The 23,563-nt window shown below is 40.6% G+C and overlaps 2 protein-coding genes across 15 annotated transcripts in view; one reads left to right on the top strand and one right to left on the bottom strand.

The window, feature by feature from the left end:
- The window catches only part of LOC111583716 (electrogenic aspartate/glutamate antiporter SLC25A13, mitochondrial), a 57,445-nt gene extending 48,015 nt beyond the window's left edge, over positions 1–9,430 (top strand). The window contains exons 16-18 of the mRNA XM_023292924.3: positions 5,893–6,051; positions 7,369–7,459; positions 8,432–9,430. Coding sequence (XP_023148692.2) covers positions 5,893–6,051; positions 7,369–7,459; positions 8,432–8,615 — 434 coding nt within the window. The 3' untranslated portion in view covers positions 8,616–9,430. The remainder of the gene's footprint in view (positions 1–5,892; positions 6,052–7,368; positions 7,460–8,431) is intronic.
- A 59-nt stretch (positions 9,431–9,489) lies between these two features.
- The window catches only part of LOC111583712 (cytoplasmic dynein 1 intermediate chain 1), a 53,248-nt gene continuing 39,174 nt past the window's right edge, over positions 9,490–23,563 (bottom strand). For all 14 annotated transcript variants that reach the window (XM_055017997.1, XM_055017998.1, XM_055018000.1 and 11 more), the window contains 3 exons: positions 19,176–19,316; positions 14,468–14,593; positions 9,490–10,291 (listed from right to left, as the gene is read on the bottom strand). In XM_055017997.1, the coding sequence (XP_054873972.1) occupies positions 10,181–10,291; positions 14,468–14,593; positions 19,176–19,316 (378 nt within the window). In that variant the 3' untranslated portion in view covers positions 9,490–10,180. The remainder of the gene's footprint in view (positions 10,292–14,467; positions 14,594–19,175; positions 19,317–23,563) is intronic.

The following is a 23,563-nucleotide window of genomic DNA, read 5'->3' as shown; positions in this document are numbered from 1 at the left end:
TAACATCAATGAATGACACTGAAGTTTAATCGCTACATAAATGAGACTGAGTCTGGATGTGCTGCTCTGTCATTAACTCTTAAGTTTAAGGAAAGTTAAAACAAAAGAGGACAGTTCAGACATGACTTGAGAATGAGCTTATTTTGAACAAACATCTCAGACTTTCTGAGCTTCAGCACCTACAGCAAGATAATTTAACAACAAGCAACTCAAGAGATCCAGAAGTTGGAGAGAGTTAGCTTTAGCTGAGCCAAAGAACATGTGGGACGCTAACCTAGCAAACATTTCAGACTTTTCTCTGTGAATTCTGAGAAATAATTTCCTATTTAATGACAGAGCTACACATCTTAACTCAGTCTCATTAAAACAGACTCTAATTCAGTGTCATCCATCCATATTAAAGTGCAGTTACCCAAAATGTTTGTTGCATGAGCTCCAACAAAACCTGTCCAGGTAGAAGGCCACTTTGACAAACAGGAAGTGGAAGATTCCAAGCAGATTTATAGAAGGGGGAACCGGACTGTACTAAGTGTGGTCGAGTATAGAGGGGTGTTTTGTGGGTTTTTAAGGCTGATAATGATTATTAGTGAGACATTTGGAGTAGATATTCATTTGCAGTAAATGAAAGTATTTAAAATCTTGGAGTTAAACTTAGAAGAACACAAACTCTAACAGAAAACTTTGTTGATACGTTTTTGTTTTGTTTACAGATGTTAAGTTAAAGGAGTTTTATTCGTGACGTATAACCAATCAAATCACTCCAGAAGACAGAGCGACCACAGGTAGATAAAGGTTCAGAGCCAAAGTAGCACCATTTTTAAATGTATTTATTACCGTAAATCAGTAAAAAATAAAATACTGATAATCAGTAAATCAGTCAGCCCACAATTACTACAATTCTACAATGTATGTCTCTTTCCTTTGACTTGTTATTTGTACAATATACGATGTATATGATGGCGTTTTTTCATACCAAAGGCTATACTATGATGTTTTCTAAGAGACATACGATGCTACTCTGTTGTTCTGGCTGGGCTGCACTCCTCCTCTGTTGTTTTCTGGATTGTACTCAGCTGCATGCCTTCGTCCACCCGGCCTCCGTTGACTCGTCCCGCCTGCCGTCTCTGGAGCTGAAGCTGGATTGGAACAGACCAAAGTACAGTCCAATCACGATGCCAGCTGCCTCTCAAAAGGCTCCTTCATCTGGCAGGTGGCGCACTTCTTCTGAGGGGAAGCTGAGCTGGCCCGGCAGAACTTTGGAGATGTGTTCCAGTGGTTGGTGGATGTGTGGGGAGATAGAGAGGGACCTTTGAATTGTTCAGAAAGGAAAACAGGGAACCCATTGGTAGTTTTAGTTTAGGGTGCTACTGCGGTGTGTTTTTGGGTTTTAAGAGGTGAACAGGAAGAGTTTTTTTTCGTATTGATTATCTTTTACTTTGTTCCTGGTTGGAATGCCCATCAATGTCAACATGAAGTTCACTTTTAGTTCTGTTTATTTTTATTTTACTAACACCCATTTGTTTTTAACCCCTCACATGTTGTGTTGTTGTAAACTTACTCTTTCAAATAAATACTCGTCTAACCCTCTAGAAACCAGCGTTTGGACTGTTTTTGTGTTGCTCCTCACCTACTGACAGCTGTGGACTAAAGGCTATACTGTGACGTTTTTAGAGCGACATGCTATACTATGATGTTTGTTGGGCGACACACTATACTATAGGCTTTTTTAATTGACATATTACTGTGACTTTTTTTTGTTTTAGTTTTTTTTTGTTTTTTCTAGCAACATATAAAAATTTGAACAGTTTTAACAGTTACTATACTTTTACTTGTGCAATGAAATTATTATTCTATGGCATTTTTTAGATGACATATTATACTCTGATGTTTTCTTGAATTACATACTATTTTGACAATATACTGCACTATGACATTTTTTGAACCACATATCATACATGACAATTTTAGGCAACATCCTATCATTTTGCGCTTTTTGAACCACATAATAATCATGTTTTGTTTTCTTGCCAACATGCTGTACTATGAACTACAGGCCATACTATGTTATTCTTGAGTAAAGCATACTATACTTTGATGTTTTCTGAACTACATCCTATACTATGGCGTTATACACAGAGTGCTTTGGTTACATGTTGATTTATAATCTAGATTTTTTTCTGTTTAGTTTTTTGACGGGATTACCACAGACCTGACCGTGAACACCGTCGACACCCACCTCAGGGAGATGCTGTCTAAGATCTCAAGGCTGCTTGGTCGTGGTCTTTCTGGCACGTGCTCTTCCAAGATGAGCCAGGAAGTTTAACACTGATGGAATGACACCAGGTCTAAGCCGACAAACTTCCAATTCCTCCTCAACCCATAGTCTCTGGGAAACCTACATGGAGTAAGAAAAGTAGACAGAGAAGTAAATAAGTCTGTACACACCATATTAAAAAGAAATCATGCTAATAAATTAAGTACAAAGAACCGAATTCGCCAATATACTGGAGACCAGAGCTATTTAATTTGATAACTATAACCTTGTTTAGTAACATCTGAATTATTTGAGAGCAGTCCTAAAGAACTGCCTGTAATCCCAATCATAAAATGGGTTTGGAGGAAGAACGTAGATGGTAATCTGGATATACATGAGTTAGGCTTTATAACTACTATTGGTAGTATTGGTGGTAGTAATAGTAATGTGACTACTACTAGTAGTAGTAGTAGTAGTACACACTACTGCTGCTGATACTGGCACTGCTACTACAACTTGTAATACTATTACAAATGCCGATACTACTTCTACGACTCTAACAGCTGCTTATACTACTACTGCTGCTTGTACTTTTAGTATTACTACTACTGCTTGTACAACTATACTACAGCTGCTAGTAATCGTCTGGTATTTGGTTGTCAAGCTGCTAGCTCGCCTTAGCGTTTTGCTAGTGGCTAACTAGTTAGCTCTCATAGACTGGAAGCTCTCAACAAGATTTCATAATGAAAAAAGAGTCAAAAACTATTCTTACCTATGAAAAGTCATTCCAAGTTTCCTTGTGTCAATCGTACGACGCAGTGTGTAATTGTATGCAGCACAGTGAGCCGGCATACTTGTTGTTTCCGTTTTCACGCCGTCTACATCAACGGAATGCACTGAAACTTTGCTCCCACTAGCTTAGCCTCGCTGTAGCACGCAGCTCAAAGGGGCGTGTCCTATCTACTCATTCATATCTATGAGAACAACGATGGCTGCACATAAGGACGCCTGACGATTAGCTGCGTAAATACCATTATATACAGTCTATGGTAAATACGTATGTGAATCGCATCATTGGCTGCAGCAGCCAGTCACCAGTCACTCACTGACTCACATTGAAAAATAGCACAGAATGAATTATTACGTGTTTATTTTATTTACAATTAAAGTTGGATTTTTTTTTTTTGTGCGCAGCGCAGATTTTCTGTGCGTGGAGACCGTGTCAGCAGTGCGCAATTGCGCACGCGCGCATTTTAGAGGGAACAGTGGTCGGGTCCCATTTTGAACCAAGTGTGAGAGCAGGTCTCACTCTGCTCTTGCTTCAGACCTCCGCAGGCCTTCAGTAACAGTAGCAGAGCTCCGAGTTTGGAAGCCAGGCAGCCTCTGACCGCAGGCTCCATGGCGGTAGCTGCTAATTAGAGCGCTGCTCAGTGATTGGGGACTGGGGTTTTGGAGCTGAGCTTGCAGGGAAGCGCCTCAGATGCCTTCCAACCAGGCCGGCAGAGAGGCTTTCCAGTCCTAATATACTGTACATGCACACATACACAAACATGTTTCTGCATTCTTCATGCATGTTCACTTTGCAGGGTAAACAGTCCTGTCCTGTAGATCAATCATTACGGTGAAAAAGGAGACCAGAAGGAGCAGAACATTCACTGATGACTTAACAACTTTATCCACAGTATGAAAATATGATTTATCCGAAGTGGGATTGTAATACCAGATTAGACTGCCAAGTTAAAAAGCTGTAGAACATTTGCATAAAAGACTTAATATTTGTTTTGAATCCTCAGAGGCATGTCAGCGGCACTCTCTTTTTGACGCAGAGGCACGGCACAACACGGAAAAATCATAAATCCTGCCTCCCTCCTCCATTTTTACTCCGGTTTCCCACCGCAAGACTGGCAGCCACGGCCCACAGGCTGGAAAGAGCCTCATGACTCCTTTATTTTTTTCATTACTTCGACACATTTATCATCCCTCTTTCACATATATTTATCAGCCATTGCAGCATTCTGGCAATTAACATTTTACAGTCAGCACAGGAAATTGAATTACACGCTCAGTTTGCACAGCATTATTTTGCTAGGCATTACTCCGGTTTGTGAAGAACTTAGTGTTGGCCATCTCTAACTCGCATTAGCTCTTCATGTGAGAAATAGCGGAGTGAGGGAATTTTTGGCTGAGCTGAGGGGTGTAAAGGAATATGCTTGTTGTTTAGTCTCACTGTTTGTCATTATTCTGACAACTACTGGCCAGATCGCCATGAAACGTAGTAGCAATACTAATGGCTTCCAGACAGTAATGTCTAATATTTTGAACAAATCTCTTACGTCAGCATGTGTCAGGTCAACAGGACACTTTTGTTACTGACAGGCGAACTGGTGTTTTCATTTTAGCCATGTATAGTTGAAACAGTCAGTTTATAAATAAGTCATTTGGCTGCTGCCGGTTTCAAGATAAAACAGCAACAACGGAGAAGACTATAAGCTAATAAGGTGAAATGGACAATGAATGATCTAGAATATTTGTGTAGCTTTTCTTCTGCTAAAGGAAACACCTTCAGCATGTGGAGCTATTGTGTGAGAAATGCTCCACAGGGCCTTTTTTAATATGACTAAATATTATATATAACTATACCACCAGAACAGTTCTGACCCATCAAAGAATGAACTCTACAAGACCACTCTAGGTGTTCTGTGGTTTAAGGCACCAAGACATTAAGTCCCGGAAGTTGTGGGCTCTTTTCTCCGGCACGTTCCAAAATCTCTGAATTCCTCTTCCTATCCATCTGTGGAGTATCCAATAGATAAGAGCCTGGATTCTCTTCTCTTCATACATGCAAGACACTAACCACAATCACTTACAGGTTCCCTGTCTTCCTCAGGGACACCTCTACATGACCACTCCAGGCAGGGATCGAACCTGCAACCCTCCAGCCACTCTGCCCACTGAGCCATGCCACCTCTCCTCTCCTCTCAGTTCACAGTGCAGGTGGTCGGTCTCGCCGGGTGCCAGTCTGCTGCCTGATGCTGAGTTGATCAGGCTCACTGAATGGCTCATTTGGCCGTTCGAAAAACCAACAAGTCACAGTAAATCGCCAAGTGGCCAGTTGATGGTAATGACCAAGCCATCAATGATTGGGCCCATTCATGGCTGAAGTGGATGTAGTGGGGGACTAGCAGTCACTCCCTTCAGTCAGCCAGTCACTCTCACCGGCACACGGGCCACAGTGTGCATTGCTCTCATTACCGTCCATTGTCTGGCCCCTTTCAAACAGCTCTAAGAAAAGTGGGAGAGAGGGGAAAGGAAGAAAAAAGGTACAGATTAAATAATGGCCCGGATTGGTGAAGTGATAGGAACTGGCCCCCACTTGTGCATAGTGTATATACGCGGCGGCTGACTTACTGCAGGATGGTCAAGATCCAACATGACGTGTTTTTAAAAGAGGGAACAAAGAGTGCTAAACCCACTCTATTCGATGCAGATCGCTGATGGCTGCTTTCTACAAATCATCTCATTTGTTTGGGGCTGATTTTAAGTTTGTGTTCTATTTCCAACCAAACACATCCGACTGTTTAACAAAAAAAAAAAAAAATGCATCGCACAACTGAACGGCTCTTGTATTCTTCCCACAGGGATGCCAGCGGCCTCCCTGGTGACCCCAGCGGACGTGATCAAGACCAGGCTACAGGTGGCGGCGCGTGCAGGCCAGACCACCTACAGCGGCCTGGTGGACTGCTTCTGGAAGATTCTCAGAGAAGAGGGGCCCCGCGCTTTTTGGAAAGGAGCTGGAGGTACATTCATATGATAAAAATACTGCAGACACCAACACAGTCTGATGTTTGCTCTTGCTGTCAAGGTTCCAAAATGTAAATGACAAAAAATGTAAATACATGTTCATCTGGTTGTTTTCTTCAACTATTATGCATCCTCACAAGACAAAGCTTTAGAAGCAGCAGCGGCTCCTTTGCACACCTTTTTTTTTGCCCCAGTGTTTCAGCTCTTAGGTAGTAAAGTAAATCACTGGAGGTTGATATCTAGCTTGAGAAAATGACTGCAGACTCACCAGGGCTTTAAAAAAGCTTCCACAGCTCTTCTTCACATCTTCCTGGTGAAGAAACATTTTTTATTTAAAGCTATCATGGAGGAAGAAAAGCAGATCTGGTATATATTTTCATCTAGAAAATGAGTTACATTTTCTCTTTTGTCTATTTAAAAAAAAAAGAAATCCTTGGATACTTTGTTTAGTAAGATAACAATTGATTTTGTAAATATGGATGAAGACCGAGTTGATCACTTCAATTTGCCACTTACTTGATAAAAAAAAAAAGCCTTTTATCCGGATAAATTTCTGGCCTGTGGTATTTCTTCTGCATAGTTTTTATTTTATTTTTTTTTTGAGATGATAGATGTTATATATGTCTATTTTAAATGTTTGATAAAAACCAGTTTGTAATCTCGTGGGATTCACCAAACATTTGACATGGCATCACAAATATGTATTATCTAGGTATATGTGTGGAGAACATGACAACCAATTGAATCATTTTATGTTATATTTATGTACACCAATCATCTACCACATTATAACCACTTGTCTAACATCGTGTAGGTCTTCTTGTGCCGCCAAACAGCTCTGATCTTTGGAGGTTTGGACTCCTCAGACCTCTAAAGGTGTCCTGTGGAATCAGACACAAGATGTTGGCAGCACATCCTTTAAGTTCTGGAAGTTTGCTTAGTATGACCTTTGTGTTTCAGCCAACATTAAAGTTTCAGCATCTTGTGCTACAGTAACTTTGCTGTGGAATTGAGTATCAAGTGTCAGTAAGATTTAGTAGACTGTTACTTGCTCACTGGATATTCTTCTATGACCACTTTTGGTAGTCACTAACCTCTGCATACTGGGAGCACCCTCAAGATCTACTGATTTGGAGATGCTCTGATCTGGTTTAATCTTGTGGCGGATTTGCTGCACATTTACAGCCTTTGTTTCATTGGCTTCTTAGCTGTTGTCGAAGAAGCTTAGACTTTCTTGTGTGCCTCTCACTTCTGAAACCAAACCTTGCTGATCCACTTGTTAGTGTACATTTCAACGGTCTCATGTGTTCCAGCTCGAGTGTTTCGGTCCTCACCTCAGTTTGGAGTGACCCTGGTGACCTACGAGCTTCTGCAGCGCTGGTTCTACATCGACTTTGGAGGACAGTAAGTGTCTCTTTGCTGTCTTCACATAGGCTCAGTCGCCTCTTTCAACCTCCTTTAAATTCCTCTAACACTAAAACAGTAAAAAATGAAAAGATGCAGGATTTTTTTTTTGTTAAAGACACACTACCGCAGCTAGTTCATCCCTCTTATCAGAGACCTCATCTTTGAAGAATAGGCATAATTTCATCATACAGTAGTGTTCTGAGTCCTCCCTCCTCTACCGGGGAGAAGAATGCCACACGACCAAAAATAAATTCCATGCACATTAGCCGACAGACTGAAGCCATCACTCAGAACTCTGGATGTGACAATTTTCATGAACTCGAGAGTTTTATCGCACCGTGATCAGGGCAGACAGCACCCATTTGACTTGTACATGTACTTTCCCCACTTTTGGGATTGAAACAAGCTCATTTTCTCGCTCAAAATAGGTCACTGTCAGGAATAATTCACTCCTTTTCTGAAGCTAAAAAGGTCCAGTGGGGAATAGAGCTGGTTGCTTCTTCTAACGGGCAGCTGAGAGTGATGCACATGCATGCATGTGTCAGATGGATAGTTACTTTTCCGTGTAGCACCCATCTCTCCTAAAGACCCTGTGACACAAAATGAAGTGCAGATCCAGTGAATATTCAGTGCGGTTTGGACCGAGCTGATCTGTGCTCCTTTGCTGTCTGTGTTGGCAGCCAATCACAAAGCTCAGCGTGAGGGATTTGATTCAGCTCGCCTCTCAGGGAGAAATGTTGAACTGTTCCACTTTTGATTCTCTATAATGATGTTTATTTCTGCGGTTCGATACGATAATATTAATTTAAGATTCGATGATGGTGATAATGAAACTCCTGCCTGTCTACAGTTTGCACCGCCTTTATGTTGTTCCACCTTTTCCTATCGCCTTTCACCTCCCTCCTGCTTCCTCCTCCTTCTCTCCTTTCTCTCCCTCTCTCTCTGTCTCTGTCTCTCCACACGCCACAGAAAGCCGGCTGGCTCGGAGCCCACCCCCAAGTCTCGGATCAGCCTGCCGGCGCCCAACCCCGACCACATCGGAGGCTTCAGGTTGGCCGTGGCCACATTCGCTGGCATCGAGAGCAAGTTTGGACTCCATCTCCCACGCTACACGGTGGCGACGGCGGCCCCCTCCAGTGGAGGCACCCCCTGAGCCTCCATGAGTGGGGGGTAAGTCAAAGACAGGGTTTAAGTATTTTCCATGTATTAAAGCACCAAGAGACATCCACTAGTCCACCCTGTTTGTATAGCACTTCAAGTTATTTATTTAAAGTTACTCTTTTCTCTCTATTTATTGTATGTAGTCTATATATTCTTCACGCAGTTTTTGTCTTACATTTGACTGATAGTTCTATTATATTAGTTTTGTTTTTCATACAATATATAGACAAAAGGCAGCAGAAGGGCTTGTAGAAATACACTTTAACTTGCTGTTTTTCATTTGAAATAATACAATCAATGACTACTTACTGTTGCAGCTTTTTCCAGTGTCTTCCATTTGTTGCTTTATAATCAAAAGCATATCATTCATATGCTCATATAGCTGGCGAACAAAGACAGATCATGAATGTGGCACTACTATATGTATGATCAATCCAGAGACATATTTTCATATCTGTATGGCCATTTCCTATATCCAGAGTCGCTCTTTCCAGTGTGTAGATTTGATCAAATGTATCCACATGAATAAGACCAAAAAGTACTTGAATGTAAAGAAACACTGTAACATTCTGATTGTACATAATGTTTACTGTTGTAAGATGTTTGGTTGTAGGTTTAAATGTATGCAGATGTGTAGATATCTGAAAGAAACCGCTGCAATTCTGCGGTATGTAACGTCTGAGTATTTAAATTTATACAGGACAGAGAATGTAGGAGTTACATATGGTGTGAAATAATCGTGCCTTACTGTACGTATGGCAGCAACATGTGTACTGAGAGTAAAGACAAACTTATATTAGTAACATTCATGTCTGCTGCAGTTTTTTTTCTTCTTTGAACACTACGAAGAAAAAGCAGGAGAGCAGTTCATTGGCTATGCTTTAATAGTAAACATAGCAGGTTTAACAGCCATCACTCTGAATTACAATATACCTCTTGTTACAGTTCAGTAAAGAATATACATGAAGCTCTCATTCAGTAACAGAAGACAAAGTGCCCAAAACCACGCTTGGTTCCAACATACCGACTGAAACACTGACATAAAGCAGCAACAACGCCCCACGTGTGATAACGTCACCATATTAACTCCATGTTTCCGCATCAGGAATATTTTAGGAATGTGTCGCATGCAGGCTTAAATACAGATAAAAGAAGCACAACATAAAGTGAACGTGACTCGTTGTAAACATGACTAGTCTATGGACCCTGCTTTATTTTTACGGTAGTGCAAAGCATTGTTACAGTACACATATCTTCATAAGGCTATAAGACCGCCACTCTTTATATACCGTAGGCTCACGAGTTGCAAGAAACACATCACCTGAAGTCATCAAACAAATAAATAAGGGAGGACAAATCAGTTGTTTTACCCATTCATGGACAGTCTGCATTTACAAGAGAGCAAATGCAAAAACACAACAAAAGCGTTGCTTTGTTCGCAGCAGACAGGAACATGTGGATAAAAGGTGGAGAACTAAAATGAAACTGAGTGAGGAGCACATGCTACAGTGACACCAATAAAAGCACTTCCCTCCACTTTGGTTTTGGAGTCCTTTTCTATGAAGCCAGCTCCATAGGCCCCTCCTCCTCACCGTCCGCCCGGTTGGCACGAATCTCCACCAGGGTCCGAGCGAAACGCGCCCAGTCGTCAGTGTGGGTCACCGAAAGCTGGAGGAATCATCAGAAACACAAGGGCATGATGTTAAATAAGGGATCAACACATCTGGATGTTTGTAACGAACCCTAACCCTGTGAAAAAGAACAAGAACATTAAGGCTGTATTCACACCGACAATAGGCTGGTTTACGCTGCAGGATCTTGCATGCTGTTACAGAAGCTCGTTTTCAGGGGAGAAAAAAGTATCTACTGCAAGGCTGGTACTTCTTAGCAGATCTGAAAAACTGCTGCGTAGATCTCAATGCTGATTGGTTAACCTTGGAGAAGACAAATGCTTATTGGTTTAATTCAAAGAGAACAAGAAGTGCCATTTTTCTGCCTTCTTAACCCTAGTGTTGTCCTGCGGGTCAGATTTTAACGTTTGAAAATGTGGGGAAAAAAAATAAAAATTTTCACAGTGAAACTTCTGATGTCCACATTTTCAACATTTTTGGGAAATCTGCACATTTTTTGGTGGAAAAAAGAAATGTTAAAAATGTTTCTCGCTGGATTTTGGTTGATTTTTTGTGAATGTTCTTAAAGAAAATATTAGAAGTTTTACTGATATATATGTAATCACTTTAGATATTTTTAGGATTGTTTTGGAAGATTTTTGCTCATTTTTTGAAAGATATATACAAGAATTTTCTTGCCAAATTTGGGGGATTTTTTTAAATAAAACTTTTACAGGAAACTTTTAAGGAATTATTGGAATTTTCTTCCTGAATGGGAATTTTTTGCTGAATTTTTGGATTTTTTCAGACAAGGAAACAATATTTTTTGGTGCCCGTAAATGAGGACAACAGGAGGGTTAATGTCCTCATCAAGCAGTAGTCTTCTCCGTTTAACATCAGCATCAACATAAATGTGCCATATCATGGGATAATAACAAAGCCTCCGTAATGGGAAACCAAATCATCGTAACAGCACACTTTGCCTGGAAACACTCGACTGCAGTTGAAAACAACAAAAACAACTACATTTTGACCTGTATTTCATTCATAGTTTGATCAGCTGATCAGTTAGTTAGTGATATTACAGTGTTCACACATATGAACATCTTTTGAAGGTGTGCGCCTTAAAATATAAACAACTAACTCGGCAAACATGCAATTAATAACCATAAACAGATGTCGTCACTTACAGATAAAACTCTTGGTGGATTTCTTTCCTGCACCAACCCTGTTTGATTTGTGGACATTTTGTGGGCCAGGACAGCCACGTTTATACGTCACTATGAACTATGGGTAAGTTCTTCAGGAAAGTCTGCGGATATGCAGCCTCACAGAAAGTCAGCATCAGAGCCGTCATGTACAGGACAGTTGGGTGTAAAACTCTACAGCAGCTAGTTTTGAAAAGCACACAAACATTCTCAGTGACAAAACGAACACACACTGATGTTTAACAGGTATAATAGTTACCATTTTCACTGTTAGGGTCAATATATAATTGCGGGACTTTTGTCACATAGTTGACATTTTTGCTGTTTTCAGGCCTAAAATCAACATGGCCGCCTATAACCAAACACCACATGGCATTTTTAGTGAAAGATTCTTCTAAATATTTTATATACAACTGAGTAAAATTGAAATTGAAACTTATTTATGGAGATATTGGATATATGTGATATTGGATCATGTGGAGCAGGTCATGTGATCTGGAATTAACACACTTCCTTGAGAGTTTTTTTTGTAATGCGGAACTTAGTTGAAAGGGATTTTTCAGACAGATACAATTTATTTTTCCATATAAAATTTGTTATATTGCCAAAAAAGAAATATCTGTCATGATTATATCAACTTAATAAAAAGAACAAAATCAAAACTATTTTTGAATAAGCTCATTTTATTATTGTTTAGCTAATTAGAAGGCGGTTGTTATTAAATTCGGACGGTTATTTAGTTGACATCTTAGTGATATCCAGTCATTTTTTATTAATAGGTGATTGTTTCCATAATAAATAGTTATGGAATTTGTAAAGACATGATCATAAAGAATATAAAAACACTAGTTTTTTTGTTTTTTTACTTTTAATAAAAATGTATGCCAAGATATATCCCATGGACTTCAATTAGTAACATAAAGTAGAGCTCAGGCTGGCAGGAATGTTTTTAGTTTAGCAGATTTTTGGTCATAAATTTAGATGATGGCGCTAAATGAAAAGCCAGAGATCACCGCAGTGATTAGAATTCATCCTATGGAGCACTGAATGTGTTCACTGAATTTAATGGCAATAGTCATTTCATTAAAAAACACAACCTCACAATGACGCTAGAGGAAAAGTCAGAGGATCACAGAAATCATTTTAGATTTCATCACCTGAGGAGTAATGACTCATTACATAATACACTGTCAATCCATCAAATAGTTACTGAGTCCTATCAGTCTGGATCAACGTGATCAATGGACAGTTCAATATAATTATAATCCCAGGAGTTCCACTGTTAGTTTAAAGTCAGTTAGAAACTCCAGAGACCAGAGGGCTAATACAGGATGTCAGACTGACTACGGTTGTGCACAGCGGGAGTCAGAGTGAGTGGCCACCACCCAAGATGTCTGCAACCACTTCGTCGAGCCAGGCTGTAATTAATCAGGAACCAGGAAGAGGGAGGCGGCCATTTTGAACCCCCCACCCCCTACAGAGCTGAGCTGGCCACAACGGAGGCAGAACATCGTTTATATGGTGCCCGAGTGACTTCAGCATTAGCAGCATTTTACAAAACAACCAGAGGGTTAGGGTTAGCCGAAGAAACTCTGTGGGATGATGTCAGGCTTTAAAAGCACAGCATTTCCTAACATTTTCATGTCAAGGAGCAGTTGTAAGACCACTGACACTGATCTGGTCCGGTGACTTGGACTTTCTATACACAACAAAACAACGCTGGTAGAGTTCTAATAAATTCACTCCTAATCCCTGAGAGTAACATAAACCTGAAATAAATGGAATTTGGTGTTCTGCTTTCTTGGAAAAGTTTCAGTCCCAGTACTGCACATATATCGTTAAAACTTCTGGCGACTTTTTTTTTTAACATGCTGTTCTTAGTTTTAGCTATATGGCAGAGTTTGTAGAGAAGTAAATACCCCCATAACCACCCCATACACACACACACACGCACGCACGCACGCACGCACGCACGCACGCACGCACGCACGCACGCACGCACGCACACACACACACACACACAGCTCGCTAAAGTCATAAAACCTTTCAACCCCGCTCACTTTTACTGATGACTCCGTTACCATCAACCCAGCATGGAGGCCTCCAGCTCAGCTAAGCCTCTCCAGCTCACCACACAACAAAAAGATGCTAAAATTAGCTGGGAGGCTAGGCTAACGCGCCCTCACATGGGGATTCTAACCAGAGCCCTCCAAACATGAGAGAACATACTGGGTGGTGACGGTAAAGTCACATGGAGGCCATTTTACAGGGACAAGAAGGAGAAAGAGGGGGAAATAAATCGAACATACAACCACGGCGATGCTGACAGATGCGTAAACACACAGAACTGGAAGAGCTAAAATGATCAGTTGTGTTTCATGCAGAGGTTTTAGAACTTACAGTACATGTCTTTAAACCAAATGAGTGCACCAAATATACATAAAACACAACAGAAACCACAGTATGTACTCTGGAGAACTAGAAAGTCACAATTACACACATAATTATTATTATTTCCACCACATGACAGTGTATTTTTGTAGAATTAAGAGAGACGGAGGTATTACTGATGAGCTGACACCGATGCTCCATTTTCCAATTTCAGGCACTAAAATCTCTCACTCTACTCTAGTACAACTTAATTGCAACAGTGCAATAAATTTTGGTCATTGTAGTTCACTCATGCTTTTGGCACCTAGGGTGTAATTAAATCTTGATTGTTTGAAAACTAAACCCACGAGAACCACCGGCTTCATGCATCACAGCCCTCAAAGTGAATCCAACAACAATGTACTCAGCAGATTATTTTTAAAACAGAGCAGGCTGCCAAAATATTAACATCGCATGTGGAACGCCGGAGTGTAACGGTGTGTAAAATGTCACAGTTATTATTCTGTAATCATTAGCCAACACCTGAAAGCAAAGCGCGGCCACTCCACTTTTTTTCAGGTGCCTCAAATATTGTTTTAAAATTCCTGCTCTACATTAAACGCACTGTGTGGCCAACTGGAAGTTATATTGTGTACCTCTCCTGTATCGTAGATCCAGACTCGGCCCTCAGAGTCGCCCACAGCCACCTCCTTCCCTCCCGACGACCAGCGGACCCTGTTTAGGGCTGAGGCTCCCTCAATGGTCACACTGGCAGTTGGTACCTGGTGGGCAAGAAATAAACGAACCAACAGTATGAACAGTTCATAAACTTCTCACAAATGCATCATATTACATTCATGCAAATAGATGTAAAACTGGAAAAATAATATGAAGCATACTGAGATAAGCCAGTTAGCAAGAAATGTTCCTCTAACATTGGCTAATATTACCTACAAGTTTTAAAATGTTTTTAAGAAAATATAGTGTTCAAATAAAGTTCTTACATGGTTAAAAGTTAACTAATACACACCATTTTAACTGCAGCATTCAGAAGCTGTTTTAAGGCTGTTATGGCCACATGATAACAAAGGGAGAACATTCTTAAAGAAATGTTGAAAGTTGTTTGCAAGTTGTTTTTGAGGCCTCCGATGTCACAAAGTTTTATATAAATGGATTATAATAACCCCTCTGCTTGACCGAAACCTGCCAAGTTTGTCTGTAAAACAGAAAGAACTGGCAGATAGTCAGTGTTCCAACGGTCCTTGAAGGGCTCATCTGTGAAGTGCAGCTCAGAAGCTGAACAAAATCTGAGCTTTAAAATGTGATATTTCATTGAAATCATGTCATTCTGCATCTCTTATTTTAGGAAAAAGTGCCAAAAATGAAACATTTGCTCTAATCAGATTCTATATAAACAAATAATTCTGCGTTCCTTGACACAACTGAGAACCCATTATTGACTCTAATGTGATCAAAAATCACGACAAAAATTCAGGGACTTTTCATTGAATTAAGCTGAACTGCAGGCAGTGTTTACAAAGCAAATTACAAATATAAGCAGTAAAATATCAATAGTATGTACGAACAGTCACCATTTTTTCTAGTAAAATGAAAAATGTACATGTTGAATTCAGAAATTCAACACTTCTTTTTCTGATTTATGGCAATATAACTGCATCACACTACACAGAAAAGGCTTTTGAGTTCTCTCTCCATCTAGCCATGGCTGGGCTGTTTCCATAGAAGTGAAGGACTTAATGTTGCAGTGATAAATGAGCTCACAGTGACAAAAAAAAACATCCAGAATCTGCTTGGATGTTAAAAGTATAAAGGTCGACTACTTTGCCTGCAATATTCTGAGGATGTTTTAAGGACAACAAATGATAGAATATATTTCTATAAAACTTTCTCACAAATTCTTACTTATCTTACTTACTTATCGTGCTTCTGACATGATAACAAAGGATTAACATTCTCAGTGCAGAAAATGTTTTAAGAATGTCGGAGCATAATCACCACATATTCTTAAGCTTTTTTAGAATGTATTCAGAGAACGTTATTCTACCTTTAAAAAAATTCTTGGAACTAAAAAAAATTTTAAAAAACCCACAGAAAACATTAGAAGAATCTTGCAATATCTTCTTGTAACGTTTTTAGAACAAATAACTCAAAATTCATTAGCAAAATATCATAAAATGATTTATAAACCCTTCAATACATTCATCAGAATAACAACTCTAGTGGAGCACCTGCAGGAAAGGGATGAGATTTTTTATTAATTTGTTGAAAAATAAGAGCATCTTAGGGTGAAAAAGTGGGTTTGTAAATTAGTTAAAAAGAATGTTTTCATTTTTAAACAAAATCCACTAAAATAAAGTGTTACACTTACATTATTTCATCTTATTTAATTATTCTTGATGTTTATTGGATCATTATGCTGTTCTAATCTAATTTACAAAGCAAATTTACTTCATTAAAAGGGAAGCCTTATTCAAACACACTGGAGGCTAGAAAAACAAAACTGTCAAATTTACAACTTCTCATTTAGCTGTGGACAAACACAGGGCTATTTACTGTATCATAACTCTGTTCATGTTTGCTGTTGTGGGCGAGATGATGCTCTTGTAAACAGCAGTGCTCGTGTTGCACCTTTAAAAACCTAAAAACCATCTGCAGCGTTTCCATAAACTGTTCCTGACATGTGGCGGGCGAGTCTGACACATGTCACCAGTGGAGACAGAGGCCTTGGCATCATGTCGCCTCACACACCGAGCTTCTGCGTATTTAAAGCAGCGCTAACCACAGACTGACTGCCATTAGCCTGCTAGCTTCCACTGCTCCGCACGAGTGGATCTGAACTGAGCGCTTTAAATTGGCTGTGTACGTCTGTGTGTCTGCGTGTGAGTGTGTGTGTGTGGTGGAAATGAGAACCAGGCGCGCCACACTGCTCCGTTAACGTCGTTATGACTGTGTGTTTTTAATATGACGGCAACAATGGAGGCCTGTTGCTATTAGGCCGACTGTGTGTGAGTGAGTGTGTGTGTGTGCATGTGTTCGATACATCCGCTTGTGTGTGTGTGGGTGTGTGTGTGTGTGTGTGTGTGTGTGTGTTTGCGAGTGTGCGTCTCTGAGCAAATGTTTCTCATAAAGCACATTGTTAGCTGAGTTAGGCCGCCGATAATGAACTCTTCCTCTGTCTGTGAAAAGGCTGCTGTTGAGGGACCCATGGGAAACTCGTCATCTGTGCTGCAGAGGGAGGACCCAATGCTACCGAAGCATGATGGAGACTGATGGGGTCAAAACGAGAAGATGAGCTGAGATGTAAGATGAAATCCTGTGGGAAGGGATGTGAATTTTATTTGTGTATATCTGAGGAAAATGAGCATATAGGAGTGAAAGAACATTATGAGTGAAGGAGAGTATCTGCTGAGATGCAGACTTGCATTAAGGTTGAAGGCACTGTGGGTGTTGTCTCCATGGAAACCAAGAGGGAAGGAGAATGGAGGATCCTTTTATCCCCTACTTTTACCTGAGTGATCAAAGGTTTGGTGCCCACTCTGCTGCTAGAGTTATAACCAAGTATGATTTTCAGAAACACGGTTGAAGTTACACTGTTGCTTCTTACAGAAAGTTTGATGAAAAGAACCGCACCACTCTCCTCTGTGCTTTCAATACGAAGCAACAGACGGGAGACGATTAGCTTAGCTTGGCATAGAGAATTGAAACTGGGAAACCGCTAGCCTGGAGCTTTCCAAAGATAACAAAATCTTTCAGCTTTAGTCTGTAGTCATTAATTGCTTGGTGTTTGGTCACATTAAACCTCTGATCTCCAACCAGTTTCTGTCCATTTTTGTGCCGGTCACATTTTATGTCACTGAGGGATCATTTTTTTACTGCAATGCAAAGTCCTGCACCTCGATGGAAACAGCACAACCATGGCTAAAAATACAGAGAAATCAAAAATGTCTTTTGTGCAGCATAAGAAAGTTATAGTAAGAGAAAACACAAAAAGCTGGAATCAACACATCACAGGTGTTACCACTACTGGAAAAAATAGTGGCTCAATATTTTACTTCTTAAATTTTTAAATTGTCTCTATATTTGTCTCCTATCTGCTCTGTTAAAACACAGCCTGCAGTTCAGCCAAACAGTGTGAGAATGTTTTTAGGTTACTCTTGGTTGCAGCTGAGTCACTCATGGTTCTTGCTTAAGATGAGAAGCAGAGAATTTACGGTTTTATACAAAATTTTGTGCAGTTTCATTTTAGCATTATTTAGAAATTGAAACAAGTCAAATAAAGATGATTTTGGTAATTTTGTTGATTGAACTGCACATCATGCATGATTAGTTCAAGGGTAGTTGGACAGTTAAAAATCTGTTGCTTCGTCCTGTGTTTACAGTTTCTGTCTCCGATAATTGGTGCCAATGTAATGAGTTTTTAAAGATAACATGCCTTTAAGCCTCTTGTGGGTTTTGAGGTTCAGAGGGTTAAACGAAGCTTAAAAACAAGGTTCTCTTCTTTTTTTTAGTGGTTGCTTTTTTGGGGAATTTTTATACAAGATATCATTTTTAATTAATGAGCAAGTTTAATTTGCTTTCGGTTTCCACTCTTCATGCTAAGCTAACCATGTCCTGGTTGTCACACTAAAGGATGTAAGTGAGTGAGTGGACTGACCTCTTTTTTTTATTTTTTTTTTTAAAGAAACAATTCAGTAGAGACTGCCACTTCCTTTGAAGTGTATATTTTATGTAATATTTGAAATCATATATAACTGCACTCAATAATACCATGATCGAGTCTTCACTGGCCTCAAATGCACCCATCTTAAAATAACTGTTGCCCCACCGCATTGCGAAACTCAACTCTTGGCCTAAACTTTCTTTTTTTTATTATTTTCATGGGACTGTGGACTGAGGGCTGGGGCTCTATGCTCGTGGTCTCCAGCACATCTGGGCTCTCCTCTGATGGGACACGCTGTGGGAGGAAGATGGGATGGAGTGGTGGGGTCCTGAGGTTGCCTGTGCGTTTGAGAGAGGCTGTAGAAATGTTAGTGGGATGGCTGGGTGGGAGCAGGGGATGAGGAGATGTCACCCAGGCTGATTTAAAGCGAGGACTGTGGGAAACGCCCACGGGGGAATCTTTGAATCGTGTGTGTGTGTGTGTGTGTGTTCAAGGAGGGATGTGGAGGGGGTGGTGGTGGTGGGGGGTTGATGGGAGGGGAAAAGTCTCGGGTGTTTGGTTGTGCGGTTCGGGCTGAGGACCAACACCGAGCCCTGAGGACACCGAACACACACGCACATCGACAGACAAGGACACGACACGCCCATGATGACCTACATTCACACACTGCTGCGTGCACACACCTCAGTGTCGTTGTTGAGGTTCCACAGGTCCAGGCGGCCCATGCCGTCCACGGCGGCAAACATGGCAGGGTGCACCGGCGACCACATGACGTCATACACGTAGTCGGCGTTGTCCTCAAACGAGTACAGAGGCTTGTTGTGCTAAAAGAGCGAAAAAGAGGATAGTGTGTGACTGACATAGTGAGAAATAACACTGTAGAGAAAAACAGAACGCAAGGGATTACAGTAGATGACACACTAGAGATAGAAAGAAAAGAGAGAGAGGGAGAGAAAAGGAGAGAAAAGGAGAGAGGGAGTGAGTGAGCTTCAGACAGAGTGGCGCTGCCTCAGCCTTGGGGCCTGTCTGGGTGCAGAGCCTAATTAAAAAGCCTAGCACATTCACACAGTGCCATAAAACCGCTGGGAGAGATGAAAGGGAAGGCCGCTCCACAAGGTGTACTGTAACCTTAACACAACAGCTGTCTAAGAGAGAGAGAGAGAGAGAGAAAGATGGTAAGAGATAGGAAATGGGAGGGAAAGGAGGGGTGGACAATGAACTGATAGGAGTTCAAACAGGATGAGAGTGTGTGCAAGGAGAACTTGACCCACTGCGGGTTTTAAAGCCTCAGAATCACAATCTGTCAGAGCCACAACAGCTGATGTTCACCTTTAACATAAACACATGTTATTAAAGAAGAGTGCTCAGCAGGATGTTTTACATTAAACAGAAACTTGTCAGTGCTCTCTGGTGGTCAAACTATGGAACAGTGACACTTTCTAAACTGCCTGAATTTCTTGATGCTTAGTGTAAAAACATGCACCATTGTGTCTGTGATTAACTAACATCAACTGTTTTTTTTAGATGTAAACAAGTTATCATTTTACCAGAATTCTTCTGGAAGACATATGTTGACAAAGCATAGCAGCAAGTCAGAGGTCAGAGAACAAATGTAGCCAGTAAAATCTTTGAAGAAATACAGCTTGGACTCTCATGTCCTCTACTACTGTGTTTTTTTTTTGTTTGTTTTTTTTTTTTGTATCCTGGGGCGGATAGACTTTGTTGAACTTTGACAACAAACTTTGACCTTTGAGCGAGGCTAATGGCTGACGGCTACTGCTTGTGCTGTGGTTAAAGGTGGATAATTATACAGGTGAAAGCTAGAGCTGCACTATTATGGCCAAAATGATAACCACAGCTATTCTGATCAATATTGAGTCTGGGATTATTTATAACAATTATTCTTTGATTTTAAGGTCAAAATATTAGGATTGAACACTGCTTTCATTTTCATGTTGTGCTACATTTGAGCTACTATACTCTGTATAAAACTCTGCATCAAAATAGGACTTGAAGTAAAGTTCCTCTTCATCTGAATTCAGTCCATTTTACACTTCACTTACTGATGTCTGCTTATCAACAGTCGCTACAATTTACAGATGTTCCTTAAACACCTCATATACAGGTGAAGCAAGGCAGCTTTGCACAGAGAAGCCTCTAGTCTCCTCACTCAGCTACTGCAGTGCACACAATTGGGACAGGTGTGTCACAAAAAATACTTAGAGTTAAATAAGGCGATCCAATGTAAGATTACCTGATATGAACTTACACAGAGTATTTACCTGCAGACGCCCCAATGGGCCCCACAAGAGTGTACTTCTGCCATATGGTAAATACAGTTTAACACAAATATGAATGAGTGTGTGTGTGTGTTTGTGTAATGCCCGTTTCTCTGACCCACTGTTAGGATTCCAGAGGCTTACAAACTGCGTTCCTGACAAGTAGAGTGGGAGGGGTGGAAGAGAGGAGACAGGTTGGCTGGAAGAGCAAATGAAAGAATGTAGTGTCTCTCCCTCTCCTCTTCTCTTCCTCATTTTTGCTTTTTCCCTCCATCACCTTTTACCCCCCTCACTCCACAGTTGTTCTGAGAACGCACACTTACATGCGCAGAAATGCACAAACACAAACAAACAGAGCCGAGCCAATTTCAAGCCTCGATTGAACCTGTTTTCCAGCCGGTGAGATGACAGCAGAGGTCATTTTTCTTCATCTCGATCAGCCGAGTGATCCCTGTTTATGTTCTCTCTCGCTCTCGTCCCTTTGGACTCATCCTCTAACTCAATACTATTTCTCGTCGGCCACTTATATTTAGACTGCCTCTCTAGTCGTTAATTAAACTCACATAAACTTGTCTTTATGTATCGAGGTAACATATTTAGTAGTTTTTTCTGTGAAAATAATCCCTTCCTGCCTTAAAATAGCTGAAATGAAACTCTACACTGTTGCTTCCTTTAAAATGTTTAGATCCAAGTCCTTGTCTCTCACTTCATTCCTCCCTCTCCACTCGCTGCAGCTGCAGCACACCAGCTCACCTCTCTAACACTGTAGCTGCTCTATACTATACAATGGCAACTTGTAATATTGGGGTAACTCAGCTATACATATTTGACCTGTAAAAAAGATTCCAAAGACAAAAAATGAGATGGAAAATCCCATGCTGAAACATCAGAAGTCTGAGTCGGTGTTTTTGAGGCCATAATCTCAGGTCCAGTGATTTTGGGAAAGTATTTGAGATTTTTCTGCCAGCTATTAGCGATTTGATTTGCAAAATAATTTTTCAAGTCAAACTTCAGTTCAATTTTCCCTTGGTTTTACACACAAGGACACAGTGCAAAAGTGTAGAGGTTGTGGCTATTAAATAATCAAACTATGCTGATGTAAGTCAAACCACAGCGTGCATGCCTGAAGGGCATAGGATACAGTTATCAGTTTATCAGGCAAGCAAAAACAACCCCTGAAAGGTCAAACTGAATTACAACATTAGTATCATTAATACAGCCACATTTTAAAAAGTAGCGTTTGCAATATGCTATTTGTACTGCTTCAAATAGCAATGTCAAATTAAAATTGATTAATTGTTCAGCCCTGCAATCATCAGTACATTGATTTTAGGTGGAAATGCTCTGCCATGGCTCAAACTGCTTTCAGGAAATATAAACACCATATGGACATATTAGCAAGGTAACTAAAATAAAAAGATTTTCACTGGAGAGGGCCTTCAAGAAGTCGTTCTACGTCCGTCTTGCTGCGTAATGCAAAGTAACTTTCTGCAACCTCTTTCATTTAACTGGGTCATGAGCTCAAAGTGATGCATCACTCGGGAGATAAAATCAGATAAATGAAGTCCTCCTTGGATTATATTGACACCTCAAAATGTAAACTACTATTTTGTCTGTATCTACCAATTTCAAGGAATGTGATTTGGTTAAAAAGGCTTAAAACTAATCTTAAAATTAAGCTTAATCCTTGTGGCGCCGCACGTGAAGTAACTGGTTGTCATTATCTTTCCTGTGTGGAGAAGCTGGGGAGCTTGTAGGAACGTCTGAGCTGGAAAACCGTCAGTGAAACGCTGGATACTGATGTCACACTGCAGTGACAGTTTATTGACATAAAGACGTTTAGAAGATGAACAGATGAATGCAAGTTAAAAATTAAATGCTTTGGATATTGTTGCTAGAAATGAATGCCCGATTGTGTCTCATGACATCAGCATTAATCATAAAACGCTACATTTTGTTAGCTGTCTCAACGCTGAAAATGTCAAGGAGGCTACCAGTCTTACAGAAAACCTCTCATCACTCAGCCATCCATAGGGATCCAAACCATCTCATCTCTGCAGCAGCCAGTCATATAATTTCACTGTTTCCATCCTGGCTGCATTTGCATCTAGCTTCAGATTTAATAACCGCACGCTGCAGGGACTGAGACGCTGTCCTCAAATTAGAAATTGTTGTGAAATGTTTCACGCGTTGCGCTGTAAGAGCACATCAGGACAAAACATAATCTCATTTTCTTTTTTGCAAATGTATCTACAGACACTCGTGAAATATTATCAACACTCATTAACAATCACCTGAAATGACAGTGAGGCAGGCCTTTAATTAACTTCTTGAGAGAGCGAAAGTGGAATGATTATACTCCATCCAATCACTTAGCAGACGCTGGTTTTGGGGTCAAGAGAGCAATACGGTTCAAGTTATGCACAATCATAAACCCACTCCCAGCTGTCGCGACATCTTCACACTCTGGCCGCCTCGACTGGTTTCACTAACCACAACATTTGCACCGCTGAGTGTAAAAACATTAGCAGACTTCTGTACGACGGCCTTTTTCAACTGGAGGGCAAACGTGTGTGTGTGTATGTGTGTGTGTGTGTGTGTGTGTGTGTGTGTGTGTGTGTGTGTGTGTGTGTGTGTGTGTGTGTGTGTGTGTGTGTGTTAAAACAGTTTGTGATGGCAATGATTGGAGGGTTGAAGGCAAACCTCAAGGGGATTTTAGGCAAGCAAAGGCAGCTTGCTTAAGGTGTGCATGAGGCATGTGTGGTGCGTCTGTATTTACACACACACATACA

This window comes from Amphiprion ocellaris, chromosome 15 (genome assembly GCF_022539595.1).
Source record: "Amphiprion ocellaris isolate individual 3 ecotype Okinawa chromosome 15, ASM2253959v1, whole genome shotgun sequence".
NCBI classification, from domain to species: Eukaryota; Metazoa; Chordata; class Actinopteri; family Pomacentridae; genus Amphiprion; species Amphiprion ocellaris.
The sequence above is the reverse complement of the archived record's forward strand: the minus strand, read 5'-3'. Positions and strand labels throughout refer to the sequence as shown.